This window comes from Triticum dicoccoides, chromosome 7A (assembly GCF_002162155.2).
Source record: "Triticum dicoccoides isolate Atlit2015 ecotype Zavitan chromosome 7A, WEW_v2.0, whole genome shotgun sequence".
Lineage (NCBI taxonomy): Eukaryota > Viridiplantae > Streptophyta > Magnoliopsida > Poales > Poaceae > Triticum > Triticum dicoccoides.
This window is the reverse complement of record NC_041392.1, coordinates 241,111,485-241,124,691: the sequence shown is the minus strand read 5'-3', so window position 1 is coordinate 241,124,691 and position 13,207 is coordinate 241,111,485. Positions and strand designations below refer to the sequence as shown.

The 13,207-nt window shown below is 45.9% G+C and overlaps 1 protein-coding gene across 6 annotated transcripts in view; it reads right to left on the bottom strand.

Annotated features, from left to right (window-relative positions):
• Positions 1 to 7,640, bottom strand: part of LOC119330702 (pentatricopeptide repeat-containing protein At3g22470, mitochondrial-like) — a 13,878-nt gene extending 6,238 nt beyond the window's left edge. For 4 of the 6 annotated variants that reach the window (XM_037603820.1, XM_037603821.1, XM_037603824.1 and 1 more), the window contains exons 1-3: positions 4,761 to 7,640; positions 4,641 to 4,684; positions 2,729 to 4,185 (exon numbers count right to left, since the gene is read on the bottom strand). In XM_037603820.1, coding sequence (XP_037459717.1) covers positions 5,054 to 7,591 — 2,538 coding nt within the window. In that variant the 5' untranslated portion in view covers positions 7,592 to 7,640 and the 3' untranslated portion in view covers positions 2,729 to 4,185; positions 4,641 to 4,684; positions 4,761 to 5,053. The remainder of the gene's footprint in view (positions 1 to 2,728; positions 4,186 to 4,640; positions 4,685 to 4,760) is intronic. The other 2 variants (XM_037603823.1, XM_037603825.1) reach the window with 2 other exon arrangements.
• Positions 7,641 to 13,207: the final 5,567 nt, after the last annotated feature.

Below are 13,207 nucleotides of genomic sequence, written 5' to 3'. Positions count from 1 at the left end.
CCACCACCACCAACACCGTTCAGGCGCCACCGTGATGGAGCCAGAGGACCCCGACCGTGGTGGCCGCCCGCAAGGCCGCGTCTGCGGAGCGCAGCACCCGCCATCACAGGGCGAATAAGAAGGCGGGGGGTCCATCGGCGGCCGGTCAAAGTGCGCCGCCACCCTGGTGTCGCCCAGGCAATCGACGTCGTGGCCATCAAGCTGAAGCCACTCTACTACTACGCCTCCCAGCACCTCATTCCACAGCAATCGCCGCAACAGTCCACGTCCTCCTCCACCTCCAGCCATCAAGTCTCACCGTCGACCTCAACACCGACTATGCCTTCACGGAGTCGCAGTCACGGGAGCTTGTCCGATCGCGGATGGCGGCTGTGGACTGCTCGTCCGTCGATGCCCAATCAATGTTTGCCGGAATGCCCCATCCAAGCGGGACAGCGGTAGCCGACGAGGCGATGATGAACATTATCCACGACGAAAGCAGCTACGAAGACGAATAAGTGGATGACTCCTAGCCGTAGAAACAACCACAGTAGGACACCCAACAAACATGCACCCAGCAGTTGGACACCCAGCAGCCGCACATGGATCCGGATGAGCAGTGGGCGCCGGGCGTCGACCCAAAGAAGAAGCAGAGGGACTAAATTTCTCCCCAAAGGAGGATGAGTTGTTGTGAGGCATTGGTTGGCCACTAGTAACAGAGCGTGGCATTTTAGCAAAGCATGCATATTTGGTTTCACGAGCAAAAGCACTACAATCCCTACCACAAGGAAGTGATCCATCAGCGCAATTCAAAGTCGCTCAACCATCAAATGTACAACATTCAAAGAGGGCATCAACAAGTTCTGCAGCTTTTACAATTAAGTGAAAACCTGATGGCCAAGTAGTGCGGCAATCCAAGATCTCATAAGTTGTGTGCCTTGTTGCTCTATGTGTTGGTCATTTCATTGATTTGCTCAATGTTGCAACTTGTTGACCATCCATTGTCTTCCTTTGCTAGGTCGTACGTGCATGCACATTATATCACAAGATGGAGAAGAAGCACTTCATCTATATGCATTGTTAGTTGAAGTTGAATGGGCAAAGCAAGTGGACCGCCTTGATTGCCAATTCCGTCAACGCCATGCTCAATGAAGACGAAGGTGGTGATCCAACCGTTCCAAGACAAGATGGACTTGCTTTGGCCAAGAAGGTGATTAGGAACCAGGGAAGGAAGTGGGAGGAGGGGAAAAAGAAGGGAGAAGGGGCGGCGGCCAAGATGACGAAGAAGTTCAAGGACATCATGACGAAGGAGGAGGCAAGTGTCGCACGCAATGAGGTGAAAGAGGGAAATAAGGGGGAGAGATTTGGCATCTTCATGGAGATGCAAGACAAGAAGCTCAAGCTCCAAGAGAAGAAGCTTGAGATCAAGGCCGCTTCGGAGGACTCCAAAATGTTGTTCGTGAAAACGTCGGACTTGGATTCCGATGCGGCGAAGATTGTCCAAGCCTAGCGTGTGAGCATATTGAAGCGCTTCGCGCAAAGGGAGGAGGCCGGAGAAGCCAAAGAGTGAGGTCTTTGCCACAGACAGCCGGAATGGGAGCCGATGAAGGTCTTTGACATGGACAGCCGGACTAGCAACTTTTGGAATCTGTAAAAACATATTGAAGATCCGGTGCATATGTTTGCAACTATTAAACGTATGCTTAAATTGGTATTGATCTAGATATGCATGTCAAATGGAGGAGGCTGGACCAGGGGCGGACATTTGGTGATTGTGGTTGGATGTCTCCACCCCTATCCCTGTCCATAGACATTTGGTGAGGGCTGTTCTGGTGATCCGCGTTGGAAATGCCCTTAGTGAGCCATTACCATATCTAAAAGCAGGAGTTTGAGTGTCCATCTAAGAGCATCAAATATATATGTAAATACCAAGAGAAGATAAGCTACTATCTAGTATTATATGAATCTATGAACTGCAATAAGGACTGCATACGGATGTATATAGACATACTGTAGAGTGTAGATTCACTCATTTTGTTATGTATGTGTCCGCATTAGAATCTCTAAAAGACTTATATTTAGGAACGGAGGAAGTACATCTTTGCTAAAACCAATAGCAAGTTGCTCATAGATAAATCGCACTTCATACATGCAGACCAAGGTAAGCATAAAATCCTTCAAATGGCGTCTATACAGGGTGACTGTCATAGCATGCAGAGTGCCAGAGAGAGATTGAAGACTGCGTCATAACTACTTGAAATTACATGACTATGCATAGTTAGGAAGCTCATTCCCTTTCAGACATAAAGATAGTTTAACAGTTAACATACAATCTTGCAAGCGCGGCAACTGGAGGTGAAATAGATGTTTCCTTGTATATTACAGGAGACACATGTCAACCTGAATTGAATCTCCAATTTGAAACTTAAGTTTTCAAGGTGCAGCAAGTGCAGTAAAAGATTTGTTCCTTCCATATCAAGTTCTACACCCTAGGCAGTAGCACACCAAGATCCTAAATAAATATCAAACCATCACAAATAGCGTAAAATAGCACAAGGGCCTAATCACCACATGGGGCAATTCATCAACAAGATCATCACAATCACAAGACTCTGGTGGGCAGAAGACCACCACCACAGACAACATGACCACATAACCGAACCCTATGATTGGCTCGATAATCAGCCATGACTCAATGGCTGGATAATCTCAAGGCATAAGGGAGAGAGGGAGGAGACCAGGAACTCACCAGAACCAAGGAAGAGGCGACCACCGCTGTAATGAGGCTGTCATCGCCCTGCAGTGCAGAAGCTGAAGTAGCTGAGGAGGTAGTCCACCGAAACTCATTGTTGTTGAACTCACCAAGAAAGACGAAAGTGACCCAAATTCCTATAGGCAGCAGCAGAGCCTAGGCATTGGCCTACAATCAAGAGGAGGAGCTAATCAAATCAAAAATCTCAAAGAATGCCATTGTGGGATAAGGTTGGGTTTACATGCCTATAACAAAGAAATATAAAATACAGTTGTTTTTGCCATTCTGTGCAGCAGGCTACAATTAACATAGTGTGCTCTTACAAAAACCGCATGTTGTTTGCCTAGTGTTGTTCACAAGCCAAGATGTCCACTGTTCATGGGCCAAAATATCCACAACTTCTAAATTGCTAATACATGAGATACGTGGATCCAAAGTACGTACATGAATAAAACAAACAGGCTTCTAAACAGCAGCAAAACAAAAACTCGTTAAGATTACTCTTACAACCTAGATTCATATATTCACAAATACAGTGGAGATGTCAATTACAGTGAATAATCAGAAGACGCGGATAATAGCTTTAATGAACATCTATATAAAATACATGAGGTGCTCTCAGCTGTACGTGCTCAAGCACACACTAATCAATCAAAATTATCCAACCTAAGGAAAAGATAATTTGTAGCTCTCTTAACTAACTATGGGTAGCATAATGCCAAAAGAATGATATATGTCGTGAAAGGCAGAACAGAATCCTACATAATCATGCATATAGGCAGCACAACATAGTAGCCACAGAATCTTGCAAAGCACAAATATTGTGACATATTTCATCAGCAAAAAAGATTATCACAATAACAAGATTGTGGTGGCCGGAAGACCACCATCACAGATCCAAACACCGAATCATTGGCTGGGTGACCTGCTCTACACTCGGCCACGGCCTGATGGCTGGACCATCACATACGGCAAAATATAATTAATTAGTGCTTATACTGTACACATGCCATCCTCCTCAGAAACCTGCAACTAAAATAAACACCAGCCATCGATAGCTTAATTAACAGTCTTAAATTAACCTTGGACTTTGAGTGGAGGTTTATACTGTTTGAGGGTTTGGGTAATGTGGTGGTATTTTTGCATCACAAATGTCTAGGCTACTGAACTATGTGTTACACAAAGCATGGCATATGCTTTTTGTTTAGATGATTGCTACTGTAGTTACACCTGTTATTTTCAAAATGAATCATGCGTCTTTCTGGGAAAATCCAAGTTATGCTAGTCAGCTAGTGTCACTTTCAAATTTCAGCTCATAATACATCTTTCTGAGAAAATCCAGGTTATTCTTGAACTGGAGGCAGCTGAAGCAGATCATGTGGAGTATCTCCGCTGCTCTGCGACATGGCTTGGGTGGTAGATGGACATGGGCAGCCTGATGAACCTGAAATGACCTTGATCCAGCGATGAGAAGGCAAACTTGTCAGACAAAAATGAAGATACAATCATTCTGAATCAGAATCTTAGATCAAAGATTGCAGAGCAAACATGGACTAAGGAACACAATCTATCTCTCAGTGAAGTGCTGCAAAACTGATTTTACCAAGAATATTTCTGACAGTGTACAATTCTAAACTGAGCATTCAGCTATGACCATATCATATATTTTCATATCTAGCATTGTATATTTGGATCACAGACCATCGCAACAGCCCAAAACACTAGAAATTGCAATTGCTTGATGACCATGGGCACATAGAGCATGAGAGAACAGAGCACAGCTATTCTAAATAATAATGCAGTAGCATCTGTGTCACAGAGAACAGGCACACAGTAAAACTATGATGGCAACATGGAGACACATAACAACATGATGATTGAGGCAGGGCGCTGTCATCTAATTACTTACACCTTGTTGAAGAGGTAGGCCTTGCCATGCTTGCAGTGGAACATCTGGCGAGGAAACAAGATGAATAAAAATGGAGAAGGGATGTAAATGGAGATGAGAGACATAGGAGGAGACCGAGACCTTGGAGACAATGCGCTGGGCATAGGCAGGGTTGGAGTCGCAGTGCTTGCAGCAGTAGATGGTGCCCGTTGGCGCAGGACCCCGTCGCTCACACGCCCTGACCGATTAGTCTCGTCTTCTTCTTCCTCCTCCTACTCTCTTTTCTCTGGCCGGCTAATTGATATCTGCTTGCTTGCCTCCTCCAGGCTAGCGACCATTGTGTCATCTTCATGCCAATGTCCCTCATCGACACCAAAAACTTTGATCGTGTGGCTAATGTTTTCAAGTAGTCATGTGATTATGAAATTTGGCTATTACCCAGTATCTAAAACTTTGATTGTATTGCTGTTGGCAGGATCAATAACTGTCTCAACAGGCACATGTCTAAACTTTGGGGATCTATTATTGCTCATAGTGTTGTACGTTATGAGCATTAAGAACTCGAGAAACATACATTTGTCAATATCAGCAACTCTACCCTGGAGGTCATCCTCCATCTCCTTGGAAGCCCAGTCAAGTATATTCATTGTAGCTTCATCAAAAGCAACAGAATCTTCTCTGAGCTTCTCAGCCCACAAAAGGGCTCGCCTTCCAAGACCTTGCTTACAGAAATGAGAAAAGAAAACATTAACTGTGATGGTGTTGGGTTGAAAAGCCATCTTAATCAGTTTACCAGTGAGAATCATAGCTCGATCAAGGACATCATTGCAAATGCCATCCATCAGTGTGTTGTATGTAACTGAATTAGGTGTGAAACCAACAGCAACAAGTTCATCCAGCACTCTCGCTGCTCGATTCATCGAATGGTTGTTGCAGAGGCTATGAATCCAAATATTATATGTGAAAATATCTGGATCACAGCCATCTGCAAGCATCTTGTTCATGAAAATCATGGCACCGTTCATATCCTGGGCCCGGCAATATGCATTAATAATTGTATTGTATGTCACTACATCAGGAGTTAAGCCACTACTGCGCATGTCCAAGAAACGGTTATTCACCATATCCAGCCTTCCTTGTCTGCAAAAACCATCAATCAGAATGTTGCTTGTGAAAACATCAGGAACAAGACCACTCTGCCTCATCTTCTGCTCTAGTTGCAGTGCTTCGGCCACATGGCCAACCCTAACAAACGCAGATATCAGAGAGTTGTAAGTAATATTGTTCGGAACAAGACCTCTTCTTGTCATCTCCACAAATGCCCGATAAGCCTCATTTACATGATCTAATCTGCAAAGGCCACTGATATATGCAGAGAAAGCGATAAAATCAGGCTGCCCACCAACTTTCAGCATATCATCCCAGCATTTCAAGGCACCTTCTACATTACCAGACCTGAAGCATGAATCCATGTAAACGGTAAATGAGGTACCAACAGAATATCCCTTACTAATCATATGTTCTAGCAAAAGCTGTGCATCATCTAGTCTTCCTTGATTGCATAGACCCAGTATCAAGTAATTGAAAGTGGAGGATAAGGGTGCAAGGCCTATCTCTTTCATAAGCTTATATAACTCAAGAGCTGCTTCTTCAAATCCCTCCTTGCTATATGCAGCAATCAAAGCATTAAAACCTGCAACACTCACTGGAGCACCCTGCTCGATTGCACAACACACAAGTTGCCGGGCATCATCCAATCGTCCATCCCAACAAAGCCTACAGATCGTCATATCTACATTGTCTGCTGATATCTGTGAACCAAACATTTCATACAGCTCCTGCTGCTCATGTGCTAAGTGCGCGGTCTTTCCAAACTTGTATGCTCCAGCAGAAAGAATGTTGAAGGTGCAGCAATCTGGCAGCAATCCCCTCTCCTTCATCTCTCTGTAGGCGGCATCAGCCTCATCCATCTGCCCAGTCTTTGCATACCCATCGATTAAAACATTGAAGGTGATTGTATTTGCTTCGACCCCCACCGCCACCATCTCATCGAACAGCCTCCTTGCCTCCACCATATTCCCATCACGGCACCGTACATTCACCAAAATGTTATACGTCACAACAGTCGGCTCGCACCCTGACTTGTGCATTTTTTCAAGCAGCTCAAAAGCATCCCCTGCCTGCCCAAACACACAATGTCCCTTGATCAGGATGTTATAGCTGCACGCATCAGGGGTAACATGGAACTTCCACATGACACCAAGCAATCCCGCAGCTACAGGGATGAGCCCCATGTGGCATAACCCTAGGATCATGGCGTTGAAGATGGGGAGGCTCGGCCGTGGCCCCATCGCTGTCATTTCCACGAACACCTTCCACGCGGCCTGGACGTTGCCCTCGCGGAACAGCAGGCGCAGCAGCGTCGCGAGCGCGGAGAGGCTGGGCGTTTTCCCAACGCTGCGGATGCGTGAGAGCACGACGAGCGCCTCAGCCGGCATGCCGGCGGCGATAAAGGCGTGGAGCGCGAGGCGGAGGGCCGCGTACGGGGCGCCGCCGGGGGAGGCGCACCAGGCGAGGAGATGCGGGGAGGCGGCCGGTAGGAGGGCGGCGAGGAGGAGGGATGCGAAGGGGCGCAGCGCCGGGGACAAGATGGCGAGGCGGGAGGCGGCGGCGAAGCGGGCATGGAGCGGGGGGGTCTGGGAGGTGAGGGTGCGGAGAGCTAGGTGGCATTGCAGGGAGGACTTGAGGATGCGCGCGAGGTCGAGGAGAGAGTCGCGGCGGAGGGAGGTGGGGAGGGAGAGGTGCCGGGGAGAGCCGGAGGGGAGAAACTGCGCCGCGGGGTCGTAGAAGGAGCAGAGATGGGAGGAATTGGTGCCGCTGGTGGTCGTGGTGGAGAGTTGGTGGTAGGGGGATAAGGAGAAGAAGAAATGCCGCCGCCGGGATGGTTTCGCCGCCGCGACGAGGTGGCGCATCGGGCGCCGGCGGCGGAGGAGAGTGGGAGAGGGAAAACTGAGGGCAGGCGGCAATGGCTTCCGCGCACTTGAGGTATACGGGTTGACTATGAACATGATGCCAACTCACTCACTATGTACCGTTGGATTCAAGATGGAGCGACCAGATCGAAGCGACTGGCCTTGCCGTGCGTCGCTTCAAGGTTTTTGTCGTTTCCAAACAAAATGCAATTTTGTTTTTTATGTAGGTTGGCACATTATGATTTTCCTAGAAACATAGAGCACGCCATAGTTTCAAAACTAAATGTTACTACGTCAAAACATCTTACATTTAAAAACAGAGGGTGTACAAGACATGTGTCTATAACCCCTAAAAAATTCAAGTCAAAATCAAAATGCACATGAAGACACCATTCACATATGGATTTGACATTTTTGTTTCTCAATGTTTATTTTGAGGAAATGCACAAGGAGACACTATTCACATATGGATTTGTCTTTTATTTTTATTTATTTTTTTGAAACAAAAGGGGTTTCCTCCCACCCCAACTTTATAGAAAGCCAAGGCAAACATCAACCAAACATAGACTGTTAACAGCGCTCGGCGGCAACCGGAGAGTAGCTGCCACAGATAGGAAACGGGGTTTTAAACTGCCCTATTACAAGTTTTTAGGTAGTTCAAGCCAAGAGACATAGCCAGGGAGCAACATGCCAGCTTACTTAAGATCAAAGTTAAGAATTGTAAACTAGCATAACACAGTCCAGCGATGTCCTCGAAAATAGCATTTTATCTCCAAGCAATCCTAAGCAATTCCCCTCTTCGGTGGTCCAGTAGGCTTAAACATCGGAGAAGTAGCGCACCCTGAGCTTCTGAGCATAGTATTTTCCATTGCTTGATCGTTGCCCCCAACAGGTTCAAAACACATCGTATACTTTGCCATCTTCGCCCCTGGAAAACAAAGTCATTTCAAAAACGCCATAAGCTCCACAAGGTAGCAGCAGTAACGATGCTTAAAGCTTCAAGGTGTTTTCTTCTCTTCCAGAAGGAAGTCAGCAGAGCAAATGAATTAGGAACATCAACCTTAAAAATATCAGCAACTAGATTCCAGACATTTTTAGCAACAATGCAATCAAAGAATAGATGCTGGATAATTTCAGGTTCGTTGCAGAAGACACAAGACATGTCATCTATATGCCTGCGTTTGGCCAAGTTATCTCTAGTTAGGCTCTTGTTATAGTATATTAACCAGAGAAAAACATGTATATTAGGTGGCACTTTGATCTTCCATATATCATCTTTAATGACAGAGATTTGTCTTTTATTCTCAATGTGTATTTGGAGTTTGGATCTAAATTTTTTACGGGTGGTAAACACATGTGTTGTAAACATTCATGATTTTTTAGATTTTTTTTAAATTGAGAAACAGTATAACTAAGCGACCTAGGAGCCTCCACAGCGTTTTACCTTCGCTGGCCGTCCGATTACGTCGATCGCATGATGTCTGGATGTCCTGATGTTTCTCTAGGGCTGCTGCTCCATGGAGCTATCTGGGCCAGCTGTGATTGATCGGGCTGCTGGGCTTGCTTTGGTCGATGAAGTGTAAAACGTGGTCATAGCACAAAAAAAGTACTCTGAGTAGGTGGGTGCGTTCATCATCCCAGCGGCCATGACCAATCAATCACTCTAATTTGAACATCAACACTGAGTCAATTATCCTGCTGTTAAGTCTGGACATAATTTCTCAAAAGAATTCTGAAGATAATTGCTCCCGTAAAAAAAAGGCTGGGCAGAATTGCTCTTACTTATATGTCCCGGGAAACAATTTTATATCCACCTATTGAGCTAAATTGTGAGATGCTTGATTATTGTGGTAATTTTTGGAGTCAAGTGCTTTTTCTAGCCTCGTGTGTGCTGCACATGCGGAGTTGCCCATCGCCTTTTGGGGTTAAGTCAGGTATGTGCAAAACTATCATTTTCATATGTATTCTCCAAAAGTGAAAACACATGTTTCGAAAGGGTATAGATGAACATTTCGCTATTCAAGTATTAGATATTTAGAAAACCTCCAAGGTTTTGAGCCCTGAAAAGGTGGATGTCAAGAAAAGTACACGGCTTAAGAGAGTTTTCTCTAGCATCCATTATGTAAACCATACCATAATCATATTAACTAACAGATATGAGGTGTAAAGAGGGATCTCGAACAACCATATTTTTTGTGAAAATTGTCACTCATTATTATGTCTAAAAAATTATTATTTAGAATTATTTTCTAAGCTTAAATATTTTATGTGTTATGTCACCAGAAAAATGTTACCCTCTATGAAAATTGTCACTTGTTGTGTCTGCCTATGAAAGAACAAAAATGGTGTTTTTGTAACAATAGCCACGTGTTTGTTTCCAGTCTATGATTTTTTCTAAAATAATTATGTCGGTGATCCTTTAAAGCTTGGGTAGGTAATTATATTTTATACAAGCATTATTAGTGTATGTGCCATTTGACCCGTCAATGCGATGTCGTGCAACGGGACAAGCCTAAAAGTTTTGCCCCTTAGCAGCAACATCATGTATATTTAGAAGAGAATTATTTACTACTATAGTCTATGTAAAATATTATATTCATATAATTGTCTAATATATGATAGTTTATGTTTTTAAATATTTATACAATATTTTAATTTTTTAAATAAACGGGCGCAGCAACGCGGGCCATCATGATCTAGTTCTAAAATAAATGGTAGCATGGGAGTGTGTAAGGATTGGTATCACCGTGTGCTTCCCTACATGCAACCGTCATATGCACATATCTCAAAAGGTCAACTGGAGATTGGATTCGTTTTCCCCTCCAAAAAAAAAAAGATTGGATTTGTTAAGCGTTTTTTAGATTAAATAGGATAATGTTTGTGCGTTGCAGTGGGATATAAATAGTAAGTTAGCTTGTGATTTACCTGCTCATATTAATGTGTTTGTGTAAATAAATGTTTATCAGATCCTGCTCGTGATTCACCATGTATTTTCATGAGAAATTTGGTAAGTAAATTAAAGTGAAATTGGTTAACACGTAAGTAATTAAGGTGATTGATTATCATATGGGAAAGATTGGACCAAGAGATGGTGGGAAAAAGTGAAACACGGGACATTACAGTCTTTTGAAGTACTCCTTCTGTTTCTTTATGATGTATTATTTTCGGCACGGTGACTGAGGAAGTCTTAGATTAGGGGGTTTCCGGACAGCCAGACTATCTCCATTGGTCGGACTGTTAGACTATGAAATACAAGATTGAAGACTTCATCTCGTGTCCGGATGGGACTCTACTTGGCGTGGAAGGCAAACTAGGCAGTACGGATATGGATATCTCCTCCTTTGTAACCGACCTTGTGTAACCCTAACCCTCTCCGGTTTTTATATAAACCGAAGGGTTTTAGTCCGTAGGACAACAACAACCATAACATACAATCATACCATAGGTTAGTTTTTAGGGTTTAGCCTTTCTGATCTCGTGGTAGATCTACTCTTGTACTATCCATATCATCAATATTAATCAAGCAGGACGTAGGGTTTTACCTCCATCAAGAGGGCCCGAACCTGGGTAAAACATCGTGTCCACTGCCTCTTGTTACCATCCGGCCTAGACGCACAGTTCGGGACCCCCTATCCGAGATCCGCCGGTTTTGACACCGACATTGGTGCTTTCATTGAGAGTTCCTCTATGCCGTCGCCGTTAGGCTTGATGGCTCCTACTATCATCGATAGCGATGTGGTCCGGGGTGAGACTTTTCTCCCCGGACAGATCTTCGTATTCGGCGGCTTTGTACTGCGGGCTAATTCACTTGGCCATCTAGAGCAGATTGAAAGTTACACCCCTGACCATCAGGTAAAATTTGGAAGTTTGAACTACACGGCCGACATCCGCGGAGACTTGATCTTCGACGGATTCGAGCCATAGCCGGGCGCGCCGCACTGTCGCGAGGGGTATGACCTAGCTCTACTGCCGAACAGTACCCCAGAGGCCACGCCCGCATCAGCTTCGACCCTTAGCTCGGAGCCAACTGCGCCAATCGAGGACGGGTGGCTAGACACCGCCTCAGGGGCTGCAGTCTCGACGGCAATCGAGCCAAACACCGGCATAATCCTCTATGCAGCCCGTGACTCCAAGGTACCGGACTCTTTTCCGGACTCCGAACCATCCGCGCCCCTGCCAATCGAATCCGATTGGGCACCGATCATGGAATTCACCGCCGCGGATATCTTTCAACACTCGCCCTTCGGCGACATTCTGAATTCACTAAGGTCTCTCTCTTTGTCAGGAGAGCCCTGGCCGGATTATGGCCAACAGGATTGGGATGTGGACGACGAAGAAATTCGACGCCCACCCACCACCCACTTCGTAGACATTGTTGATGATTTAACCGACATGCTCGACTTCGACTCCGAAGACATCGACGGTATGGACGACGATGTAGGAGATGAACATGAATCAGCACCTATAGGGCACTGGAAAGCCACCTCGTCATATGACATATACATGGTGGATACACCCAACGAAGGCAATGGCGGCGAGATAGCGGAGGATGACCCCTCCAAGAAGCAACCCAAGCGCCAACGTCAGCGGCGCCGCTCTAAGTCCCGCCAAAGCAAAAGTGGTGATACCGGCACAGGAGATAATAACACTCCGGATAGTGCCGAAGACAACAACAATCCCCTCCAGCAAGATTTAGAGCAGGAGGATGAAGGAGCCGGCTCTCCTGAGAGAGCGGCAGACGAAGAGGAGGAGGATGATCACATGCCCCCCTCCGAAGACGAGGCAAGCCTCGGCGACGATGAATTCGCCGTACCAGAGGATCCCGTCGAACAAGAGCGCTTCAAGCGCCGGCTTATGGCCACGGCAAATAGCCTGAAGAAAAAGCAGCAGTAGCTTCAAGCTGATCAAGATCTGGTAGCTGACAAATGGACTGAAGTCCTCGCGGTCGAGGAATATAAACTCGAACGCCCCTCCAAGAGTTACCCAAGGCGCAGGTTACTACCCCGACTGGAGGAAGAAGCGTATGATACGGCTGATCGGCCACCTCGTGGCCGCGATAGAGAGGCATTCCAGCCAAAAGCTCAGCCTCCACCCCAACGCCATTCAAATAAAAAGGCATGGGGAGATACGCCAGACCTGCGAGACATATTGGAGGACAAGGCAAAGCATTCAAGATAGATCTACGGATCACGAGGGAGCACCATTCTGCGAGACGACAAACGTCACGCCAGATACAGTAAAAGCAAATCCGGCCGGGCCGAACATAGCGGGCAAGACCCATTCGAGCTGCGTCGCGATATAGCCCAATACAGAGGCGCCGCACACCCCTTATGCTTCACAGACGAAGTAATGGAACATCAATTCCCAGAAGGTTTCAAACCTGTAAATATTGAATCATACAACGGCACAACAGATCCCGCGGTATGGATTGAGGACTTCCTCCTCCACATCCACATGGCCCGCGGCAATGACTTACACACCATCAAATACCTCCCACTAAAGCTCAAAGGACCAGCGCGGCATTGACTTAACAGCTTGCCAGCGGACTCCATTAGCTGTTGGGAAGATCTGGAAGCCGCATTCCTCGACAACTTTCAGGGCACTTATGTGCGACCA